The sequence below is a fragment of the Diplotaxodon limnothrissa genome, linkage group LG7 (assembly GCF_057381915.1).
Source record: "Diplotaxodon limnothrissa isolate DT_005_m linkage group LG7, D_limnothrissa_male_GT1.1, whole genome shotgun sequence".
Taxonomy (NCBI): Eukaryota; Metazoa; Chordata; class Actinopteri; order Cichliformes; family Cichlidae; genus Diplotaxodon; species Diplotaxodon limnothrissa.
The window spans coordinates 48,915,894-48,942,228 of NC_140602.1; the positions used below are offsets into that span (position 1 = coordinate 48,915,894).

At 42.5% G+C, this 26,335-nt stretch overlaps 2 protein-coding genes across 3 annotated transcripts in view; both read right to left on the reverse strand.

Annotated features, from left to right (window-relative positions):
* LOC146629074 (uncharacterized) overlaps positions 1–26,335 on the reverse strand; it is a 124,973-nt gene that overhangs the window by 11,835 nt on the left and 86,803 nt on the right. The window lies entirely within an intron of this gene.
* LOC146629076 (myosin light polypeptide 6) lies at positions 3,809–4,472 on the reverse strand. The gene has a single exon (XM_085358323.1). The coding sequence runs from the start codon at positions 4,417–4,419 to the stop codon at positions 3,811–3,813; it is 609 nt and encodes a 202-aa protein (XP_085214449.1). The 5' UTR covers positions 4,420–4,472; the 3' UTR covers positions 3,809–3,810.

The window sequence follows — 26,335 nt, forward strand, 5'->3', positions numbered from 1 at the left end:
CATGTCAATAAAAGGACATGAAAACTTCTTTCTTTCGTTCTTTCTCAGTAAAAATCTCTTTTTATGAGAGTAATTTAAACCAGTCATTACATGTTTTTAACCAAAACTAAATGTAACACTGTACTGCTACAATAAAACAGAAAAAGAAAGGAAAAACAAAACTGTTTGGCACCAAACACCACATGCCACCCTTGGTATAGTATGAAGATCTCACAAATTACCACTTTAAATGAGACAAAATATTGCTACTTGATATTTCAGTTTGAGTGCTTGTGTGTGTACTTGATGTTTTATGCCGCCACCTGGGCTTCTCAAGCTATGCAGAGAGCAGTTTGTATGTCTGACATTTTAATATTATGCACTCCAAAGCTACAGCGGTGGCAAAAATTATGGCTATAAAATTACAACAGCAGCATCACCTTTCTAACACTAATATTTACTATGTTGCTTCCACGTTTTGCACAGGGAATGCCCCCTACAGCAAACCTTAAAGTAAAGCATGAATACACAAGCTGGTGAATCCTTTTAGCCAAGAGCTTCACATATTTGACAAAGGACTTTAAAGCTAACAGCTGCTGATTAATCATGATGGGTCTAAATTACTGGCTGGCTCTCATACAGTTATGGAGCTGGATGCCCAGTGCACTTAGAGCCTCCTTTGCATGCGCTTGACAGCTGCATAGAGTAAGTGCCACTTCTGCCTCTTTAGCTGCATCTTTCTACTTCTTTTACAGTTAAACAAAAATAGCTTCTAAAGTGTATCACACACTGAATATCAAAATTCAATATCGAAATTAATTCAAGGGGAAGCCTCGTAAGTATAACTTTACAGGATAGATTTTGGGGGGAAATTTCAAGTAATTAAAAGGAAAGACAACTGATTTTCACATTTTAGTATTTCTCATTTCATTATCTGCTACCCATCTCCCTTAAATTGATTTAAGTTAAATGAACTTCAAATGGCCAGAACAAACAAAGCCTGCAAGATTACAGGATGTTTATTTTTGTGGTTTCTAAGAAAAGAAAATTGGCTAGTACCACAGGTCAGCGTGGTGTCAGATTCATGTTGCCACTTTTGATTTGATCATTTCAGCTTCATGAGCAACATTCTGCAGCTTTCACCTTGCAGTTGAGGAGGAGATCGGAAATCTCCTTATCAAGGGCCATAGATCTGAGACAGAAAAAGTGTGGATTGCCTACTTTGGAATGGGGATGTGTTACTGCCTCAAGTGGAGAATTTCAAGGCTGTCAATAGTAGTGGAAGAGTAGATTGCAAGATGAACAGACAGACTAGAGTCTGGAGATGTTAAGAAAAAGCTGAGTGTGACCACTAAGCTTGACTTTGCATGGTCTAATGGTTGATCTTGATTCTATGGCCACAAACACAGGAATCATGGGCAGAAAAGGAGAAAATGAGCTTCCTCTAAACATTGTGTAGACCATATCCTTGAGTGTGAGAGACTCTGTAATTTGAGAGGGGCTCAGAGCAGAGCAACAGAAGAGTCAGCATCAAAAGAAGTCAGTTGAGTTACTTTGGGCATGTCACTGGTGTCTCTAGAATATTTCTTATTTGGTTTGTTTTGGATATGTATAATTAGAAGGAGACACTGAGAAAGCTTGACATTAGATTTTGTGTTAATTTTTTGTTATGAAATCTCTTTTGCTCTTTGTAATAGACATAGAAAAATTACACCATCACTGCTGAGATTCTTTCACTATACTGTACCACCAGCCTGCCACCAGGCTGGATTTGTCCCACGCTAAGTTATTTCTGATTTATGGCAAAGCTGAAATACATACGCAGGTAAGCAAACAAACCCAAAAGCGCTTAGCAGCTAACAATATTGGTCATTATCTGGTAGCTGGTGGATACACAAACACCTCTAGAACCCCCCACCCCAAAGAGCTGCTTTACAACAAGAAGAAACGAAGAAGACAAAAAGGGAGAGCGACAGAAGATGGTACAAACTAGAATGTATCTGGGACACACATGTTGCTTTAAAGCTGTCAGCCAGCTGGCATTTTATTTCTACTCAGTCAGCCAATATCTGCTTGCCTGTTAACCAACTTAGTGTTCCTAGTGGTATAAATGTATAATTGGTGTTCAATAGTGCTTTCTTAAGATTTCGTATTGCTTTGTAAAGTAGCAATGCTTTTAATGATACCCATGTTGCTACCCATGTAACCATTAGCGGCTACCTGTAGCACCTAAAAATTATTTGGGATCCATGAAAAAAAAAAAAAGCCACAAACAAATACTCACCAATCAATTCTTTTTTTTTCTTAAAAAGCATTTTCCTTTTACCAATAGGCATACCAACTAATACACAAGTAAGACCCATGGAGGGATTGCTAATTTAAACAAAAAACACATTTTCTACCTTCATCTTTGTAAAGTGTCAGAACATAGTATATAAAAAGGAGTAGATACGGCAATGGAAAATGCAATTTTTAATAATGCCTCTTGGTAGTGAGCATATCTATTTCTCTATGTTCATTGGTCTGTGTGCTATGTTGATGGGGGTTCCTAGGTAATGAAGAAAAAAGGAAACAGGAGTGGCCCAACACTTGTGTCTGTTCTGATTTAGAATCATTAGAGAACCAAAAGTTATTTATTATAATCTTAAAGTGTTTAAGATGCGACGGGTGAGTTCATACTGATAATTATTATTTGTAAATAATTACTTACTATGTCATTATTATTACTGAAAACTTTTTTTTTAATATAACAAATCTAGGACATAACTGCACCAATCTTCCAAAGCAGCCTTTGTATTAAACTAAAGTCAGAAATGGACACCGATTGGTCCCAGTCTTTGTTTGATTTATCTGCTCTTTTTAGGGTCTAGTCTCACTCCTAAAACATAGTGCCACTAGTTTTAATTTAAATTGATAAAACGTGCCCAGAGCTTAAACGCTTTGGTGGATAAACCGCTTGCTCCCGACAAGGCCAGCGCAGGTTCACTTACACGCTTGGAAGGGGATCGGTAAGGGAGTTGGGTAGAATCTGTAACTCAATGCTAGAGACAACTAAATCCTACAAAGTGTTTTTTTTTAAATAAAAATTTCAAGCTAAACATACTTATATATGATTCACTGAGAACGGCCATGCAGGTTTAATTCACTAATTTAAACGGAAGATTTATCAGCCACTGCAAAAGTGATGAGGAAGAAAGTTCCTGGTTCTTGCAATTTTCAGAGGAAACTGGATTCGTCTCTCTCTCTCTGTGCACGTATGTGTGTGTGTGTGTGTGTGTGTGTGTGTGTGTGTGTGTGTGTGTGTGTGTGTGTATGCGTGTGTGTGTGCGTGTGTGTGTGCGTGTGTGTGTGTGTGTATGCATGTGTGTGTGCGCGCCTTGGTTCACTGCAACTGAATCTTAACCAGAATGACAAGCATACTCATTTTAAAACTTTTTGTCAGTAGAACAAAATATGTTTTATTTTGAGATGTAGATAAATCCTGTATATGTGTGTATGTTCACACAGTACTTTGGACTAATCACATTAACACAGTTGATATGAGAAGTTGAATGCACATTAAATCATCACTTGCATTGGCATTCTCAAGCTCCCATGGTTATCTCATCAAATTTAAAAGGATGGGTGTATTTAAATTACATTCATGAGGCAGATTGTGATCATATTTCCTTTATTCGTTGATTTTCCTTTATGTAAGTCCTCATTCTTTGACTGGGACTTCACTGAATTACCATGCAACATGTCACAACGTTAATGACAAAATCAGCTTTAACTGGTCAAATATAGAAAGAAATTCTGTAAAATTAAGTCTTTTTGATAAAATGTCCATTTTCAGCCAGAGAGAATGTGCTTTACAAAGGAGGCATAATTGATACATCCATTTGCATCCTCCTGTCCAGCCATCAATCTATCCACTTCATCTTCTGTCATCCTCTCTCCTAGTGTTGCCAGCACATGACGCAGCTCTGCTCCCATGATGGTACCGTTGCCTTCCTTGTCAAAAACCCTCAGCCCTTCAACAAAATCCTCAAAGTTGCCCTGATCTTTTGCGCGGGAGATATGCTGCAGCATGGGCAAGAAGGTCTCAAAATCCACCATTTTAGTACTCATGTCCTCTGGTCGTGGTTTACCAAGCACTTTCAGCACATCTGCATTAGTTGGGTTCTGGCCCAGAGCTCGCATGACATCCCCACACTGGGCATATGTGATCTTCATTTCTCCAGTTGGTGTGCGGTCAAACAAGGTGAAGGCTTCCTTGAACTCGTCAATCTGGTCAGCAGTGAACTCAAGAGTGACGCTTTTGGGGTCAAACTCAGGCTCCTTGGGTGGCTCAGGCTGTGGCTCTGGAGGTGGCGCTGGCTTAGCAGCTGGAGCTGCATCTTTCTTAGGCTCTGGCTTTTTGGGTTCAGGTTTCTTTGGTTCAATCTTCTTTGGTGGCATGTTGCAAGGCAATTCAGTGGCGAGCTGACGCTTGCTGAGAAATGAACAAGAGCCTGAGCAGATAGAAAGTGATCCCGGAACTCCTCCTTCAAGGCTTTTATATGTGCTTTGTCTAGGGGGCTAGACAACAATTTCAGCCACCACACTATAAAAGGAAGAAACCCAAAATAGATCCGCATAGCAAGTGATGTCAACATTAAGTATTGTTCTCAGCTGCTGTCATCTAACCAACAGGGCTATTTGCTGTCATTAGTGAGGGTCCAGTTGCATTAGCCCGAAAATGTTCTGTCTCTCTGATGGACAAAGGGATCAGAGCATAGCCAGTGATCAGCCCATGAGGGAGATAGACTAAAATAGCTTGCTATCTAAATGCTGAATGCCTGGGAATCACTTCTTTCTGGGAGGGTGGCTATTCTTTTCACTAGAACAATGGTGCAGCTAAGTCAAAAGTATTAATATTTGTCTCTAGGCTTTGCATGTATTCATTTTATAATAATTCATTCTCAGAATAACAGAAGGATTATCTATCAAACCTTATTTCAATGGCAGGTGTTTGGCAGTTTTTAATTTGACAGACAAGCAGTAGCTTGTATTGCACACTGCCATTTACAAACCTGCCAAGCCATCAAGGGAACTCTTAATTAATTTGTCATATACTAGTGATAATGCAAAGATGAGTCATAAGAGTTAAATATATTAAGCAATACTGCTGTAATCATGCTGATGAAAGTGGTTAGTCGTTTAACCAAAGTCGTTTGTTCCCTGCTAACATCAGCTGATTTTTTTTAAGTAAAACTAAAGAAAGTTTTCGAAAGGATTTGCCTCATAGGTTCTTATGCATATGGTGGGCATGGGGAAAAGAAAACTGTCTTTGCTTATAAAGGGGAACTGCTGCTATGTATTGCAGTTAAGGTATTTTCTTATTACATTTGGGTCTTTCTCATATAGCAAATAGTCTTTTCTTCCAGATATGTATATTTTTTTATTAAGTGAGTTTTAAAATAATAGCGTATTTACTTCTTTTTATTTAACTGGCATGATCATGTGTGGAATAAATGTTTTCCTTTATATTCCCAATAGTAAACCTTATGAGGTTAAAAGGTGAAAACGGGCAATGCAATTCCATTACAAGTATGGTTTATAAATATGTAATATGTCATTTGGCTTTATGTAGATGACTGCTCCATAATTCTCTTCAGTGAATGATAAATTAACCAACAAAATATTCATTTCATTTATGGAAGAGAGGGTATATAGGATGTGCTGTTCTGTGACACAATTTTAATCATAGCAACTTTAATTTTATGCATGCCTCACAGTTTATCAACTCAGTTAAAGAAAGCTAAAGCCTGTCATGCGATAATCAAATTTACCCTTCTTTGTCTCAATGCCAGTTCTCCTTGATCTGTCAATCTAGTGCTTAAAGTCCTTGGACAGTGTAGTTTAAGTGTGCCTGTGTATGTATGTGTATGTGTGTGTATGTGTGTGTGTAGTTGTCCTTAGCCTAAGATCATTATCTCTCTTCTCTTTTCATTTTAAGGTCACATAGCTAGTAAAACTGACAGCTAATTTGTCGTCTTTTGGTATGCGTACGTGCATGTGCACATTTGAGCAAGATGGAAACATGAAAAAAGTTGCAAGAGAGCCCAGTTTTGTACTGACACAACATATATGGACAATATATAAAAGGTATATTTATCAAGTATATAAAACAATAATAATAATGCATACACATTCATACCACATTTATGATTTATTTGAGGCGATTACTAATTATTAATGATTGTCATCATTTTTCCCACCAAAAGCTTCAAATTAATCTATATCAATCATACCCGCTTTCACAATTGTACTTGGTCCTTAGAACACTGATCCTTTTTCCTTACCTAAGTGTTACAAGTGCAGATAACTGGAATATTTCAATTTAAGCACAAGTAAACCATTATGTTGGATTGCCTATGCAGAGACCACTACAAAGTTCATTTTTGTGTACAGAAGCTTTGTTAAACTGTCATTTGGGTGTTCACATATGTTAACAAAATAAGAGAAGACATTTCCTTGATGCTTCTACCATCAAAGTTCGTTTTCTTGATGCTTTTACCATCAAAGTTCTTTCAAACAAGTCATCAATCAGTAAATCACTGCAACTGCAATGACTGAACCAGTCAGCTTGTCAATCCTTTATAGTGTCTGTCTGCTTATTTGCAACAATTGCTTAATAACTGAGCTACCTAATTTGTGTTAATCAGAATACCCAAATTAACAATACTGATAGATATTAACAGCTTAAAGGTGGTAGGAAATGTTAACGAACCTGGCAGTCATCTGTCCTCAAGGGACAGAATCGGGTCAAATACCAAAATATGACCACAAAACTCCGATCGGCATCACATGTCTGACATGTCAGATATGGGCTGATTACTAAAAACAATACATTTCTTGTCAAAAAGGTAAGAAATTAAACATTATGGGACAGATCTAGAAATCCCTATTAAACTTTGAAGCATTTCCTTTCATATTATAATCAGTAGCATCAATGGAAACATAAAGAATATATAGAGGTATAAACCACAGGGTGATCACAAGCATATTTATAGTGCTCTGTCTCTCTCAGATGAGACCTCCTGAAACATAATATATTTTCTGTCAGAATGTCAAGTTCATGCATTAATGACATTGAATATTGATCATTTGAAGCTACAATAATCTATTCATGCATTGTGCTCACAAGCCTTAGGGTTCTTCCTAAATGCATGTAAGATATTGAATTGTAAGGTCAACCTCAGTTTAATGCCGCATTGATCAATATGTTTTTTTTTTCCATATTTAGCCAAATCATTACGTGTAACAAAAATGGGATGCTAAATGTGATGACCTCAAAGTCCATTAAAACTAATGGACTTTGAGGTGTGAGCCCTGAAAAGGCTTTTAGCCTCTTTATGCTTAATATCAATATTCTTTTATTTATTTATTTTTTATGTATATTTGATTTCAGTCCAGTATTTTTCCATCAAGGCCTCCAAGTAAATACTCATATCTGAAATGTTCTGAAACAACTTATTTTCTGTCAACTTCAAAGCAGAGAAAGAAAAACTTTACACTGAGAGACCAGTATAACAATGGTGCTACAGACACACCCAGCTTTTCTCTGAGAGACAATTTATGATATTTTTTAAACTATACATTTGGTATACCTCCACTTCTGAACCAAGTTTTCAGTTTTAAGCTGCATGCACAATGAAGGTGATATGTTCATAACCCATTGTATTGAAGCTGACTGCAGTTGCTGGTGGACAGTCCAGGTTCTGTTGTTTATATAACCTTCTAACATATTTACTACCAGGTCATATGTCCCTGAGTATATCCTGCACACAGTTGTGCAACTAGAAGCAGTGATTATTTTTAACATAGTTGCTTGGAGTCAATTTTTATGGTGAATGGACTGGTGGTTTTCAATTCTACCACTTTTCTACATCACTTCCAGTGTGAACAGAACTTTAGCTGATGCTGATTTCTTTTCTTTTTTTTCCTTTTTTTTGTAGTTGCGCTCTACATTTCATTCACTGTTTTGTTGTTCAATCACCAAACTGGATTGGGGGTGGGGTGGGGGGGGGGATCACAATTTCAGTTATACAAATGTTACTTAAATTTTCCCTTTTAACTCCATGGAGTTATTCCTTGGGGATAGTCCTTGCATGCCTGTGTCTGGTGCAGTGACTGTTTATGTGAACAAAAGATGAGAGGGTGGTCAGCAAGGCAGCAAGTCCTTAATCCATGAGATAATAGTGGGAACTAGGGGAGGCAGACCCCTGGTGTGGTCAGGGCCAATAAAGGAGAGTGACAGAGACAGCAGTTACATTCTTCCTATGGCACTGGCAAAGGGTGACTCAGACTGAAGATCTGTGTTTAGTTAACTGGCTAAAAACAGATGCACCACTGTGTATTATCTCTCCTCTTAATCGCCAGTTTCTCTCTTGGACATGTGCATCAGACCTGGGAATGGCCACTGAACTGCCAGCTACTGTACTTCATAATTAAAATTTGTGTGAATGTATTGTGAATTCCAGGAATCAACTTTGACTAAACACACACGAGACAACCAACAGTGTTAGTATTTAATGTCCAAATATTAGTGCTTTCCTCTTTTCACAGAGCTGCCACTCTAAAAAATGGGGCCATAATCAAACCAGCTTCCAAAGTGTGCTTGTTTGATTTCGCTAATATGAAATAAGAATTAATTTCCATTTTATGTTACCCTATGGAGTGTAGTGAACAGCAACACAAAACTTTTCTTATGAGTCGAGTAACAATATTGCGTTGTTATAATGGAATCACTGTTGGAGGAACCAGCTAGCAGACATCTGTGTAAACAGTTTAATTAAGACCATGTTTGATGAATTATAGCTGGTGAAGGCACTGCCTGTTCTAATACTTCAGTGTCTTAATTACACCAGACATCCATGTGTTCATTCTCTCTGCCCACCCCATATTCTCCCCATACTTACAATGATAGAAATTGAAAAAGTACAAAAGGGAAAGTGCATTTCACACTCTACTGAAGCAAAGCAAGCAATTTCAAATTAATCAAAACACAATAAGTTTACAACATGATAAAGAGGTGCTGTATGTGACATGAGGGGAGTTGATTTTTGATGCTTAGACCTCTGTTTTATGTTACAATTGAAATGTTACTGGACAAAAATGCATTAGTTCTAAATTAAATTTTAGTTGAGACATTTAAAAAATCCAAATCTAGTCATAAAGTCTTAGCTATCTATTTCGAGAAAATGGAATTTGCAAATGGCCTTTCTGCACAGAGACGACACCGCTTACATGTGTCTGTGAGGGGAAAAAATCAAGAGATTGCAATTTTGCCTTTTATTCAGACAGACCTTAGAAAAGCATGAAGCTACACACTGAATGCCAGCACTCCTAATAAAAATGGCACTGACTTGAAAATACAGATACACCATAGTACATGCAACGGGATGACTATCATATGTGATTTAGACAATCAGTGTTTCTTGTGTTCTTTAAGGGGTTCATCAGATACACCAGTCTAGTCCAAAAATCAAAGAGGATTATAATTAGGCACATGCTTCCGATTGAAATGGGCTACAAATTGGCATGATTAGCTGTGAAATATACCTCTTGATAATATAACATACCTATAACACAACCTATGATACATCTCCCCATCTATAATAAGTATAAATAGGGAAAAATCAATATGAATTATTGCTTGGCCTATTTCTGTGATATTTATAAGGTTCCCATGTCTGCACCAAACAATAGCTGGGGATCACAGTACACGTCCAAACCAGGGATGAGCACTATGCCTTCTTCTCACAAGCTAGGCTTGGAATTCTGACTGGGAGATTAGGGAAGTTTCCAAGCTATTCATAACCCTACCCCCACCCACCTTCCATTCTCCACAGAGCACTTGGCTTGGTGGCAGAATCCTCTCCTGTTCATCTGGACTGGTCTATTTCTGTATTTCTGATGTGCCTCTGATGCCATGTTTAGAGCGTGTCTTTGAATGGTTTGTACCTGTTTATCCCAGCAGCACACAGGCTTATGAGATGTTTCCCTAGCAGCTTACCAGCTGCTTTTCTCAGCTGGAATGCTGGAATGCTTGTATGTTTAATTCAGAGCTTTAATCCTGACAAAAGTGGACCAAACATGTCTTCAGAGTGTTTTCAGTGTCTATCACAGAAATGTGGAATTTATACCTTTTTTCCCTCATACAGTGACCTGTTTTGTCTTGCTATACTGCGCTTTACAAATTTATGAAACCATCAAATGAAAGGTTTATTACACACGCACACACGCACGCACGCACACACACACACACAAACGCACGCACACACACACACACACACACACATACACAAGTATAAAGTCATTATTTTATATTCTTATAAAATAATGATTTTAGACCACTTCTTCATAGAGCCATGAGAAAAAAACATTCCAATGATTGTAAATACTTTCACAACTCATTAAATATTGAAAGAAAAATGCTATGGCTACTGCAGCATAGGCGGCGCCAAAGGTGGTATTATGGGACTTCAGCAAAGCCCTGAATTTCTTGCTGTCCATCATGCCGATTTTTTAATGTTCTCGTTTGGAAACAAAAACAGGATCCTTTCCACTGTATAGGTTTTTTCTCAGATCCTGTCATTGATATTGGATGCAGTGTGTGCATTAGGAGCTAGGAAAATTTTCACTGACCACATTTTGAGCTTTGACAGTGATGCTGTAGTTAGGACATAGTTAATAATGACTTCAATCTCAAAAAATCACAGCAGTAAGAAGAGCCGTATATAAAGTATAAGTAAAAGTAAAATATAATGAATATTGTGATTCATAATCTAATAATGAAACTTTTTCTATGTTTACATTTAAGACTTTTAAGTTTAATTTACATTTAATTTAAGACATTTAAGACTAATTTTTATTTTTGTTTATAGTTACATTGAATATTCAAGTAGTGGGTTTTTGCTTGATGGCACTGGGACATTAATATCATTGGTGCTTATATAGATGATATGAAAACTTCCACCACAATTAGTCATTCAGTTTTGACAGTCATTGTTCATTGTCAGAGAGGTATTAAAGGCCTGGCTCTCCAGTGACGCAGCACTACTGTGTTCCAATTATAACAGAATTTGCTCCTATTTCAAACCACAGTTGTGCTTCAGCTGTTTTACTACAATAGGGGGCATAGGGGTCAGTGGTGACATAACTTGGACCTTGCAGATCAATTTGTCACTAGTTTGACATATGTGTTGTGACAGATGTAGCTTTATGCAAATGCATTTTTTACAGATTGCTAACAAAATGTATTTTCCATTGGTCAGTGTGTAGAATTGTGGTAGGCAACAAGAATGGCTGATCTCTCAATATCATTTCAGTAAATGTAAGTGGATAGGCAGTTTCTCATATATCTCATTCTGCACAACAATGTGAAAATATGACCAAAAAATTGGGAGAAATTATTAAGATATAACTTTGTAATGTTAAATTTAATCTGATTCAGGGCACTACCACTCCTCATACAAAAAGAATATAGACTGAATGATACAATATAATGACTGTGTGAGAAAAGACATGGAGAGTCTTTATATAATAGTACAATGATGTCTACTTAAATACTCTATGATATTACAGCAAGAGAGATTTGGGAATATAGCAGGATTTCAGTTCAGTGAAACAACAGCAATCCCATTCATTTGCACAGTCACAAAACATGGAAACTTAAACTCTGCTATCTCCACTGTTAATCTCTGTCGGAGATACTGAAGCCTCTCAAACAGCCATATCTACAAGAGCAGTTGCTGGGCAACAGATGAAGCAACTATATACACAAGCTGCTCTTTTAAATATCTGCTGGCTTCATCCAACAAGGCCACCAACTCGTTTCAGCTTTAGATCTGACCAAAGAGCAGGGCTGTGAATATTCATACTCTCATGGCACCAAAAATATTTGCTGGACTGTGACTGATTTCATTATTTTTAATCAAATAAGGAAATCCTCTGTAATAAATGAAGCCATTATTCCAAGACTGTCTTTTTATGACACAGATCTTGAAATGCTGAATATCTGGTTCTCAAATAAATGTCCACATTTTTATAATATCCAACAAACTTTCTTATTTTTGTGGAAAAAACATTAAAGCGAAGAAATATTTATAATAATAGAAAGTTCAGTGTTCAGTGTATCAGTTTCCCAGATTCAATGGGAAGGACTCTAGCTGAATGATACTAAGTGTTGTTTCCAAATGTGAGACATAAAACACAGCAGTGTAGCTTTATACATTGTAAGTAATAGATTTGCTACCATGTGATTTAAAGCAACAGACATAGAAGGACTGATAATACACATTTGTCAAACAACACTTGTTTTCTGGTTACTACATTAACTAAATATTATAACATTTAACATTCATCTGTACAGTAAACTGCTCAAACACATTTTAAACTGAGAGGATTTCTTAATCAGTTTCATCTCCTTTGTTGTTAATAACATCATAAATAGGTGCACTAGAGGGGTAACAACAAGACAATCCCCACAACAGGAATGGTTTTACAGGTGGAAGCCACTGATATCTTTTTCCTCCTCATCTTTTCTGACTGATAGCATGAGGCAAACCTACAAGTACTCCAGCTATTCCAAAACGACACATCAATATGCACCATTGCCAGAAGGTCTCAAGAGTAAGGAGGATATTCTAGGAGACAGCTAATTACTCTAGGAGAGCTAGACAGGGCCGTAGAAGGTCTTTAACTTTAATCAGTAGGACCGGTATCTCCTTTGTGAAAATAGGAACAGGATTAGCACTGCTAGAGTTACAAAATGACGCCCAGAAGGCCACTGGTGTGAATGTCTTTGAGAATCAGAAACCGAATTCATAAGGGTGGCCCGAGGCCCTCTAGTGGGCCCTGCGCTCATCGCTTGGCAATTGCACATGTGACTGATGTGAAAAGGTCAGGAGAAACTGTGGCAAATGTTATGGTGCCTGTAAAATTGTTAAGGTATGTCACGGACTGGAGGTTCAGCTGGTCGCTGATCAGCTGTTTCTCTCTATCTCTCTAGTTCAAATTCAAATTCAAATTCAAATTTTATTTGTCACGTACACAGTCATACACAGTACGATATGTAGTGAAATGCTTGGACAACTGCTCGTGACCTAAAGAGAACAAAAAAGGAAAAGGCTATGAATAAGATAGGAAATAAATATGAAAAATTAAAAAGGGTAAATTTAACTAGGAAGGAATAAAATATAAATTAAGGTTAAAAATGAAATAACTGTACAACACAAATTAGAATGAAGGGTAAATTTAACTGGGAAGAATAAGATAAAGATAAATATATAAATTAAAGTTGAAAATAAAATAACTGTACAACAAAATACACAATACACAATATAGAACTATATAAGAATGTATGAAGAAATCTAAATATAAATAAATATATACACAATAACAGCAGCTGTACAAGTATTAACTGGAAATGAAGAATATAGTGACCAGTGTTGTGCAAAACCAAAGTCCAGAAAGTCCAGTGTGTGTGTAAGAACCATATGTGTGGGTCAGTACTGTGTGGTGGTGTGATTGAGAGACCGTATCGCCTGCGGGAAGAAGCTCCTCCTCAGTCTCTCTGTGTTGGTCTTCAGGGAGCGGAATCGCTTTCCTGACCTCAACAGAGAGAACAGTCTGTTGTTGGGATGGCTGAGGTCCTTCACGATCTTCCTGGCCTTGGTCCAGCACCGCCTGCTGTAGATTGAGTGCAGGTCAGGGAGCTCAGAGCGGATGGTGCGCTCAGCTGACCGCACAACCCTCTGTAGAGCTCGTCTGTCCTGCATGGTGCTGTTCCCGAACCAGGTTAAGATGTTTCCCGCCAGGATGCTCTCTATGGTGCACGAGTAAAAGTTCCTGAGCACCTTGGAGGGCAGTTGGAAGTCTCTCAAGCGTCTGAGGTGGTAGAGACGCTGTCGGGCCTTTTTCACCACGGTGTTGATGTGACAGGACCATGACAGGTCCTGCGTGATGTGAACTCCGAGGTATTTGAAGCTGTCCACTCTCTCCACTGGGCACTCGTTGATGACGGGGGTCTGGTAGTTCCTCTCCTGCTTAGTGCTGAAGTCCACTATCAGCTCCTTTGTCTTACTGACGTTTAGAAGGAGGTTGTTCCTCTGGCACCAGTTCTCCAGATTCCTAATCTCCTTCAGGTAGGCCGTCTCGTTGTTATCAGAGATCAGGCCCACCACGACGGTGTCGTCAGCAAACTTGATGATGGTGGTGGAGCTGGTAGTGGCCACACAGTCATATGTGTACAAAGAGTACAGCAGGGGGCTCAGAACACACCCCTGGGGGGCTCCAGTGCTGAGAGTGGTGGAGGCTGAGACATGTCCGCCCATCCTTACTGCCTGTGGTCTGCCAGTTAGGAAGTTGGAGATCCACTGACACATAGATGAGCTGAGTCCCAGATGCTCCAGCTTGGTGGTGAGTGTGGAGGGAATTATGGTGTTAAATGCAGAGCTGTAGTCTATGAAGAGCATGTGGTTCGCTCTCTCTCTCTCGCCAGGGCGGAACTCATTATGGGTTCACGCCCTTGGCCCACGCCCTCGGAGGAGGAAACACCTGTGCCTCATCAGCGTGGATGGCATTTAAGCCAGGAAGCATCGGCTGTTTTTCGCTGGATCGTTGTGAAAATCGCGTCAGTGAAAGTCGAGCGTCTAGCAAGTGTTTTTCGGAGGAGATTATCCACACTGCGAGAGTCACTACATTCCCAAACCAGAAACCGTGGATGGACAGATCGATCCACACTGCAGTAAACGCCAGGACCGCCTCCTACAACGCGGGTCTCGCCACTGGCGATATGAGCGCCTACAAAGCGGCCTCATACGGCGTGCGGCGCGCGGTGAGAGATGCCAAACGCTGGTACCGGGAACGTGTGGAGTCCCACTTCCACCAGGGCGACACACCGAGTATGTGGCACGGACTACGCACCATTACGGACTACAAAGCCAGGGACACTGCGCTGATCAACGCTGACTCTGCATTCACCAACGAGCTGAATCAGTTCTATGCCCGTTTCGGGGTTAGCCAGGCGGCTAATGCTATCTACCGCCTGACTACCGAGGACAGTGACGTCATCAGCGAGAGACTGGTGACCAGCATCGCGGAGCATGACGTCCGAGTGGCACTGAGGAGAGTGAACACAAGGAAAGCGGCGGGGCCAGACGGCATCACCGGCCGTCTGCTGCGCTGCTGTGCTGACCAGCTAGCAGGTGTGTTCACTTACATCTTCAACGAGTCCCTGGCGAAGTCTGTGGTCCCCACATGCTTCAAAAGATCCACCATCATCCCTGTGCCCAAGAACAGCAAACCCTCATCCCGGAACGATTACCGGCCAGTTGCACTGACCTCGGTGGTAATGAAGGTGTTTGAGAGGCTGCTGAAGAACATCATCTCCTCCTCCATCTCAGACACCACAGATCCGCTGCAGTTCGCCTACAGATCCAACAGATCCACAGAGGATGCCATCGCCCACGTCCTACACACCACTCTCAGCCATGTGGACAAGAAACAGGGTAACTATGTGCGAATGCTGTTTGTTGATTACAATTCAGCGTTTAACACAATAGTGCCCTGCAGACTGTTCACAAAGCTGAGGGATCTGGGACTTAACAGCCGTCTGTGTGCATGGGTGTTGGACTTCCTCACTGGCAGAACTCAGGTGGTGAGGGTGGGCAGGTGCTTCTCCAACAGCATCACCATCAACACCGGAGCACCTCGGGGATGTGTCCTCTCGCCACTGCTCTACTCCCTCTACACTTCAGACTGTGTGGCCACCCATGGCTCCAACACCATTGTGAAGTTTGCTGATGGCACAGTGGTGTTGGGTGCCATCTCCAACAACGATGAGACGGCCTACATGGATGAAGTGAAGAATCTGGCATCGTGGTGCCAGGACAACCACCTCCAGCTGAACGTCAGCAAGACCAAGGAGCTGGTGGTGGACTTCAGAAGGGGTCAGCACAGAGACTACAAGCCCATTATCATCAATGGAGCTCCAGTGGAGAGGGTGCAGTCCTTCAAGTATCTTGGTGTCCACATCTCCTCAGACCTCCTGGGCTGCCCACATTCAGGTCCAGACCAAAAAGGCTAGGCAGCGCCTGTATCACCTACGACAACTGAGGAAGTTCAGGGTCTCTCCAAAGATCCTCAGGATTTTCTATACAGGCGCTGTGGAGAGCATCCTCACACAGAACATGACATCGTGGTTTGGGAACAGCTGTGTGAAGGACCAAAAAGCTCTCCAGAGAGTGATCCGTACAGCAGAACGCTGCTGCAGGATTGCTCTCCTCCCCGCTTCAGGACACCTACACCAGGAGATGCCGGACTAGAGCAGCGCAGATACTGAAGGACCCGTCCCATCCTGGCAACAAACTGTTCCAACTTCTGCAATCTGGTAGAAGGTTCCGCATCTTCCAGGCAAGGACAGAGAGACTCAAGAGGAGCTTCTATCCCCAAGCCATCCGTGCCCTAAACACACACATCCGCCCTCTCACATCATCTATAATTGACTGAGACAGGACTCTTCCAGACACTAAACCAAGGCACAATGTACATTTCAATTCCTTTAATTTTAAATATGTTTATATTGTCTATCCTGTAAAATAGTCAGATGTCTATTCATATTAATGTACAGAATTCACCTGCTTGCTGCTACTACTGCACATTCACCCAATGTATATACTATATATATATATAATGTTCTTCCTCTGCACCCCCCCAATTTTTTTGCACATGTCGAGGAGCGTGTCAGGCTACATTTCACTGTGTGTTATACTTGTATAACTATGCATGTGACAAATAAAGAACCTTGAACCTTGAACCTTTCCATGTACTTGTGTGTTTGGAATCTAACGAGCGTTTCTTTGTGTGCAGACCCTCTGGACTGTTTTCCCTGGTGTTCGAGTGGATTCGTGTTTGGATTGTTTGGAGAGAGACGAGAGTGTTCACCTGGATTTCCCCCGGAGCCCTGCCCCTCTCACCTTTTGTATATAGCACTGCCCCGCACCTTTGTAGATAACACTGCCCCGCACCTTTTGTATATACACTCATTGGACATTGTTCATTAATAAATTCTCTTGTGTGCATCAATCCCCGGAGTCCAGCGCGTGAGTCCACCTTGTACACTGTGACAATAACAATCCAGCCACATCATGGACTCAGCGGACTCAGCCCCCACCAAGCAACCGGTCATCTCCATGGAAGCTGTCTTGGATCAGCACGAAATAATGTTACCGCACATTAATCAGCAGCTGGCAGCACTAACTTAAGTCATCGCTCAACGGATACTGCTGGTAAGCCCGCCCACCCCTTCTCCACCTGTCACTTCACAGTTACCGGCTCATGAGCCCTCTGCGTCCGGGTCCTCCGCTCGTTCAACGTCTGCCCATGCGGAGCCTCCTGAGCGGTCGCTGCCCGTACTGGAGCCATTCTTGGGTGAGTTCCGCAAGACTGCGGGTTTTTTAATACAAGTGACGTTGCAGTTCAAACAGCTACGGAGGACTTATGAGACCGATGAGGCTAAGACTGTTTTTTTTTTCGTTCAGTTGTTATGCGGTCAAGCATAAAGTTTAAAAATGTCTTTGAGAGAGGCATCGGGGCTGAAGCGGCAGCTCACCGACTGCTTACTTTGAAGCAGGGAAGACTGAGCATGGCCGACTACTTGATTGAGTTTTGGACTCTGACTGAGGAGACCAGGTGGGGGCAGTCAGCACTAATAAGTACTCTGCTGAATAACCTGTGTGACGAGCTAAAAAGGGAGCTAGTTATGAGGAAATTGCCTGTGACTCTTTCTGATGTTATGACCCTGTGTGTAAAGGTGGATGAAAACATGCGAGCGCGTCGCAGCGCTAGAGTCTACAACTCCCAGAAGCCTCTAGGATGAGAGGAGATGGCCACCGGCGGAGGTACAGCATGTAGAATGGGAAAATGGGACAGGAGTTATGAAGACGAGGGTGAGCAACCCATGCCAATAGGATGCTCCAGATTAACACCGGAAGAGCGACAACGGCGTTGGAGAGCTGGTGAGTGCTCCTACTGCGGCTGTAAGGGCCATATGGCCATTTCCTGTCCTGACCAGCCAAAAGACCATGCCCGCCAGTAGAGGGGAGAGTACGGGTGGGTGAGGTTTCCTGTTCACAATCTCCTCCTCGCTTGATGCTTGCGGCTAAACTAACGGTTCGTTCTGTTTCTCACCCACTCCACACACTAATTGATTTAGGTGCAGAGCAGAATTTCATTGATGAGTCCCTCGCTCAAGAATTAAAACTAAACACTAAACCACTGCCACACTCACTCCAAGTTACCGCCCTCAGTGGGCAGCGTCTCCCGGATATCACCCACATTACGGAGCCAATATCATCAACCCTCTCTGGTAATCATTCTGAGACGTTGCAGTTATTTGTGCTTAAGGCTCCTCTCACACCACTAGTCTTAGGGTTCCCCTGGTTACGTCAACACAACCCAGTCCTGGATTGGAGAAAGGAAAGCATTCTAGGGTGGGGAGAGGAATGTCATATGTCTTGTCTAAAAGCCGTAACTCCACCCACGAACCCTCAGAGTAACCCCCCACCATCAGAGTCACCCGATCTTTAGTCTGTGCCCTCAGTCTATCACGATCTTAAGCAGGCTTTTTGTAAAGATACAGCACGTTCTCTTCCCCCTCACCGGCCGTACGACTGCGGAATTGATCTTCTCCCGGCACCCCACTTCCTACCAGCCGATTATACAGTCTTTCACAGCCTGAACGGGACAGCATGGAAAAGTACATTAATGAGTCGCTCGCCGCAGGTCTGATTCGCCCGTCATCATCCCCTGTTGCGGTGGGGTTCTTTTTTGTTGCAAAGAAGGACAAGAGCTTACGACCTTGCATAAATTATCGAGGCCTCAACAATATCACCATCAAAAACAAATACCCACTACCACTACTGACATCAGCCTATGCACTGCTCCAAGGGGCCACAGTTTTTACAAAGCTGGATCTACATAACGCGTACCATCTGGTTAGGATACGAGAGGGGGGCGAATGGAAGACGGCTTTTAACACACACTTAGGCCATTTTGAGTACCTCGTTATGCTGTTTGGTCTAACCAATGCCCAGGCTGTGTTCCAGGGCTTTGTCAACGACGTGCTCCGAGACTTCCTTAACCACTTTGTGTTCATCTACCTTGATGACATTCTCATCTTTTCACGCTCCGTCTCTGAACATAAACGCCACCTCCGGCTGGTTTTGCAACGTCTTCTCGAGAACCGTCTCTTTGTGAAAGGTGAGAAGTGTGAATTTCATGTGACCACTGTTTCATTCCTGGGCTACACCATTGAACAGGGTAATCTCAGGCCCGACCCAGCTAAGGTCCAAGCTGTCATTAATTGGCCCGTCCCGACAAACCGTAAGCAACTCCAAAGTTTTCTGGGTTTTGCTAATTTCTACAGACGTTTCATCCGTGACTACGGTAAGCTTGCTCTCCCACTAACTCGTCTCACATCTCCTAAGGTTCCCTTCTGCTGGGAGGAGTCAGCACAAAGGGTTTTCAGCCTCCTGAAGGCTCGTTTCTCCTCCGCACCCATCCTGGTTCAACCTGACCTCGGCCTGCAGTTTGTCGTGGAGGTGGATGCCTCGGACACAGGGGTGGGGGCCATTCTGTCCCAGCAACAGAAGGGTAAGCTCCATCCCTGTGCCTTCTACTCTCGCCGTCTCTCATCTACTCAACAAAATTATGATGTTGGGGACAGGGAACTGTTAGCCATTAAGCTTGCCCTAGAGTAATGGCGTCACTGGCTGGAGGGTGCTGCCCAGCCATTTGTAGTTTGGACAGACCATAAAAATTTGGAATATATCCAGTCAGCGAAGCGGCTTAATGCCCGCCAGGCTAGGTGGGCCCTGTTTTTCACAAGATTTCAGTTTACTATAACCTACAGGCCAGGTTCCCGCAACACCAAACCCGACGCTCTTTCTGGTCAATTCACTGCCTCCGAGGAGACTGCTCGAGACTCTCCCATCATTCCCCCCTCGTGTGTCATTGGGGCCCTGACGTGGGAGGTTGAATCAGCCATTAGGGAGGCCCAACGAACAGAACCAGACCCAGGAACGGGTCCTCCTGGACTACTCTTTGTGCCCTCCTCTGTCCGGTCACAGGTGCTACACTGGGCACACACAGCAAAATTCACCTGCCACCCGGGGGTCCACCGCACTGTCTCACTCCTTCAGCGCTTGGTGGCCCGCCCTTATCAAGGATGTCCGTGAGTACATAGCGGCCTGTTCAGTCTGCGCTCAGAACAAAGGTGTTAATCAGCCATCCTCTGGTCTCCTTCAGCCCCTGCCCACGCCAAGCCGTCCCTGGTCCCACATCGCTGTCGATTTCGTCACGGGCTTGCCACCTTCGTCAGGTAACTCTGTCATTCTGACTATCATTGATCGTTTTTCTAAAGCAGCTCACTTTGTTGCCCTTCCCAAGCTTCCCACGGCCCTGGAAACCGCCCAGCTCCTGACGAACCACATCTTCCGTCTCCATGGAATTCCGGTGGATATAGTCTCGGACAGGGGTCCGCAATTCACGTCTCGCGTGTGGAAGGAGTTCTGTTCCTCCCTGGGAGCTCAGGTCAGTCTTTCCTCTGGCTTTCACCCGCAGACTAATGGTCAAACGGAGCGAGCCAATCAGAAGCTTGAGGCGGCCCTCCGATGCGTGGCGTCCACCCATCAGACCACCTGGAGCGAGCAGCTCCCTTGGATTGAGTACGCCTCACCTCCTCTGCCACCGGAGTGTCCCCTTTTGAGGCGTCTCTGGGTTTCCAACCACCTCTGTTTCCGGCTGTAGAGGATGAGCATTTCGTACCTTCTGTCCAGCAGCACATCTGGAGGTTTCGGCGCGCTTGGAGGGCCACACGGGCTTCCCTTCTCCACACGGCTGAATGGAACAAGCACCTGGCGGACCGCCGTAGGACCCCGGCACCAGTTTATGCACCCGGACAAAAGGTTTGGCTGTCGACCAGATTCATTCCGCTTAGAGCTGAGTCTAAGAAACTGTCTCCTACCTTTATTGGTCCCTTTGTGATTGACTCTCTGGTGAACCCGGTGTCGGTCCGTCTTAAGCTGCCCCGGAACATGCGGATCCACAATGTCTTTCACGTCTCTCAAGTGAAGCCCTGTCTTTCCAGCCCCCTTTGCCCTCCTTCCAGGCCCCCTCCGCCTGCCCAGGTCATCGATGGCCATCCAGCCTTCACCATCTCGCGCATCATGGATGTCAGGTGCAGGGGGCGTGGTTTGCAGTACCTGGTGGATTGGGAGGGCTACGGAATGGAGGACCGGTCTTGGATCCCGCGCGCGGCCCTTCTGGACAGGAACATGGTGCAGGCGTTCCATGACGCAGGGCACAAGCATTCTCCACTGCAACCACTGAACATCCAGGGTATGGACATTGAGGCTGTGGACAGCTACAGGTACCTTGGTGTTCATCTGAACAACAGACTGGACTGGACTCATAACTCAGACGCCCTCTACAGGAAAGGGCAGAGCAGGTTGTACCTGCTGCGGAGACTCAGGTCGTTTGGGGTGGAGGGCCCACTCCTGAAGACCTTCTATGACTCTGTGGTGGCTTCTGCTATCTTTTATGGTGTGGTCTGCTGGGGCGGCAGCATCTCTGCTGGGGACAGGAAGAGACTGAACAGGGTGATCCGAAGGGCCAGCTCTGTTCTAGGATGCCCTCTGGACCCAGTGGAGGTGGTGAGTGACAGGAGAACGGCGGCTAAGCTGTCATCCCTGATGGACAACATCTCCCACCCCATGCAGCAGACTGTGACAGCACTGAGCAGCTCCTTCAGTGGGAGACTGCGGCACCCACGGTGTGGGACGGAGAGATTTCGCAGGTCTTTCCTCCCCACTGCTGTCAGACTCCATAATAAAGACTTTAACTGATCAAGCACACACATCCACACATGTGCAATAATACTAAGTGCAATAATCTTTTCTGGCATCGTTGTATTTTTACTCAGTTGTATATAGCATTCGTATTCTATTTTTATCTTATTGTATATTTTTATTCTATTTTATTCTACTGTATATAGTATATTATTTTATTCTATTCTGTACAGCTGTGTACTGTATTTATTCTTATTGTATTCTAATTTTTGCGTCATAACTTTTGCACTGTCCACTTCCTGCTGTGACAAAACAAATTTCCCACGTGTGGGACTAATAAAGGTTATCTTATCTTATCTTATCTTATCCTGAGAAGCCAGGGGGTCGCCGGGAGGCTCCCGTTGGGGGGGGTACTGTCACTGCCTGGAGGTTCAGCTGGACGCTGATCAGCTGTTTCTCTCACTCTCTCTCTCGCCAGGGCGGAACTCATTATGGGTTCACGCCCTTGGCCCACGCCCTCGGAGGAAGAAACACCTGTGCCTCATCAGTGTGGATGGCATTTAGACCAGGAAGCAACGGCTGTTCTTCGCTGGATCGTTGTGAGAATCGCGTCAGCGAGAGTCGAGCGTCTAGCAAGTGTTTTTTCATGTAGTTGTGTGTTTGGAATCTAACGAGCGTTTCTTTGTGTGCAGACCCTCTGGACTGTTTTCCCTGGTGTTCCCTGAGTGACAAGTGTTCGAGTGGATTCATGTTTGGATTGTTTGGAGAGAGACGAGAGTGTTCACCTGGATTTCCCCTGGAGCCCTGCCCCACTCACTGCTTTTGTGCTGAGGTGTTTTTTCTGTTATCAAACTGTTCTCCCACCAGGAGCTCAGTCTGAGTGGAGTTTTTTTTCTCCTCCTCTTACCTCATGTAGTGTATTTTCATTGTTTTTCCTATCAGCCTACCTTTCTGACATGTCTCCCCAATGTGATGTTTGTGTAAAGTTGGTCAGAAGGTTCCTTTGTGAGTGCGCATGCGCCATTAGCGTGCTGCCTGCTGTAACCCCTAATTTCCCTCGGGATGAATAAAGTATTCTGATTCTGATTCTGATTTATATAGCACTTCCCCGCACCTTTTGTATATGCACTCATTGGACATTGTTCATTAATAAATTCTCTTGTGTGCATCAATCCCCGGAGTCCAGCGCGTGAGTCCACCTTGTACACCGTGACAGCGTAACTGGTTTAATGGTGAGTGATGGCTTGTGTAGGCATATGCATGGAGGGATAGACCTCTATAAGTTAAGCGATGGCACCCAGACTGCCATTAGATCCAAAGACATTGTCACAACAATGCCTGGTCTTATGTGGTGAGAGAATGTAGGTAATTTCTGGAGAACAAAGGATTTAATACCATTGATGGGCCCCCATGCTTGACATTATTCTTTTCAACCTGTGTGGACCAGTTCAGGTTGCACCTCAAACTTTCCCGGAGCTCAGTCCACATCTAGGAAGGGATTCTCCCAGGACAATATCCATGGTCTCATTAGGACCATGCCGGGATGTTGTCAGGTGTGCATACAAGAACATGTGCCCTATACAGACTACTTGGTACCATTTTGAGTTGCTGCAATAACATTTCGGAAAAATGGCATAAATTTTAACTCTGATCTTTGGGGTGTCTTTGAATTCAGCTCTCTGAAGGTCGATAATTTTTATTTCCATCAAACATAGTGGCATCCTTTCATTCCTAACACCTTGCCCAGTCCTTATTAGTACAGATTTTTATTTCTCATTGAAATCTAATGTGCATTCAGAGTGTTACTGTATTATTATTTTTTTAGCAGTGTCATTTCTGTTTTATTTTTAAGCTGTGTTCCCATAATTCATGATGCAATATTAAACAGGTATGAAGCCCACAAACCAAAACACCTGAAAACAAATATGTATGACAGGATTTATGAGTGTGACATTTGAGATTTCTCACAAAAACTGGTAGGTGGAAATTGTTCACTTGACCTCAGTTACAAATTCCCCATTGTTCAAATGTCTAAATTCAAGAGGTGGCATACCTCAGTAGCATTGCTGTAATTGCAGCTGAGACCCATGGATGACTGGTGTTGTGTGTTGGGTTGTTATATTCCTTTTGATAGTGTCAACATTAGCTCCCAGCAGAACATGTCATACAGAATATGGGATCTTTATTCCCCCTGTACTTGTTAACTTGTTTGAAGTGGAAAAAAGGGTTATGTGTGTCTCTGTGGGTTTGTTTGTGACTCGAGCCATTTCAAAATGGCATGCATCCAACACTGCTGAATTTCCAAGCCCTGTTGACACACACGTAACACTAATGCTAAAGAGGATAACAAGGAATGGTGCTCTATTAAGAGCTCTGTTCAGCAGCTGACAGTCAAGACTTGAGAGTCCGATTGTGAACCCACAGCAGTTTAACAAGTTACTTATGTATATATATATATATGTAGCCTACTTTATATATTTTCTATGTATTAACTACTGCACAGCACACCGAAATGATGTTTAACTGGTGCTGTTTAAAATGTTTAAAAAATATTATTAGCTTGCTATACCTTATGACACAGAACTAATTGGAAAGTGCCTCTTCGATAGATGTCAACCTGAAGATGTAAACAGAGCTGCCATATTATATTTTTATATATTTCAAAGAAACAGACGATCGTAATTCCTTTTTATTGATTATATATTTTTATATGCTGTTTATCCTCCCATAACCAGTGACTTATTTGGGATTTTAACAGCATTTCAAGCGATATTTAAGAGAAGCTAATCAGTCCTCCTGCCCTTTACCAAGACATAGATGGTCATTATAAGTGTCACAAAGATAAAACACTTTAATTAGCTAAGACTCAAAGGGACTGCCTCATCTGTGACAAAGAATTGCATTATTTTTTTCTTTTTGCTGAAATGTAGCATCAATTTGGATAAACTCAATGGGCTAATTTGCCAGTGTCACATCAGGTCAAAACTGCAACCATTACAAATTTTTAGACTCAGATGTCACAATCTAACGTTAAGCCTCTATGCTCACATTGGTTCCACTACATAGCTAAAAGAAGAAATTGCATTCATTTTCCCTTTTTTGGCAACACACAAAACCCAATGAAAAAACTATTTGATTAAAATGAAAAGGATTAAGAAATTGTATCGTCAAGGGATTTCCTTTGTGCTTTTACATGGTTGATGTGTTTTGTTCCAAATACATACAGTTCTTGTGCTGTATTGCATTCCTAGAGAATATGGGTAGGCAAACAAACAAGTAGGCATGACAAGTAACAAAGTTGTAAAATGAAGATGGGTGCAGACTCCCTGTACACAAGTGGTTCCCAAGCTTTTTTGTTGTTGTTGTTGTTTCACTTCAAAAGTCAAGAGAATTTCACATCCACACATCACAGTTTTTATCACAACTGATCCAAATGGAATTAAACTTAAAGGTTAACTCAGTAACATCAGATGACTGCTTTTTTCACCTGGTTGTCCATACTTCACCTGGTAGTGGCTCCACACCTCACCAGCAAGCCAGTTTTAATGTATTTATGTGTGCAAATGAGTAGGAACTGGATTCTGAGCACTTCTAAAATAGTTAAGCTCAGCAAACTAACCATGCTGCACCTTTTGTGCAGACATGGTATCAGAACCACAACTTCTACAAAGTTTGCTTTAAAAAAAACCAAGATTTACGGTGGCCCTGAGAGGCCAAACGGACTGCAACTTCAGAAAACACTTGCAAAAAGAAAAACACCTGCAAAAAGAAAAACACTTGCAAAAAGAAAAACACTGCGAAAAAAACGCTGCAAAAAGAAAAACACCTGCAAAAAGAAAAACGCTGCAAAAAGAAAAACGCTGCAAAAAGAAAAACACCTGCAAAAAGAAAAACGCTGCAAAAAGAAAAACACTGCAAAAGCACACAAGACACAATGGAAATGTTTCTGGGGAGACAATAACCTGACGGACCAGTTGCACGAACCAAAACATGTATGTATAGCTGTATCCCAATTCAGGGTCTGCAGCCTTAAAGTACGCAGCCTTAACGGTCCTCAAGGGCCGCGTACTCAAAGACCACTGAGGCTGGAAGTGCGAGGCTTGTAGGCTTGTGAAATGGGACGGTCTAGCCTCTGTCGCGCTGCCCAGGTTGCCTAGCAACCATGATACTAACAGCTGGAAACGTTTCATACAGCTTTGTTTGACAGAAATGAAGGAGAACATATTTTGCACGTTTGTTTCTACATTAGCTTTGTGTGATTTGATAAGTATCTGACGCTGAGACCACAGGACTGTAAAACATGATTGTTGGGCTTCATTTCTGTACTGAACAGTCATTTAAGATTAGCTAGTAAATAACAATTAGCTAATGTTGTTCATGAGACTAAAGCCATCTCACTTTGGTAATGTAAATATAATATGGCCAATATTATAGTTATTATATTAATCATTATTAGTTATTACAGCAGTGAGTTTGAA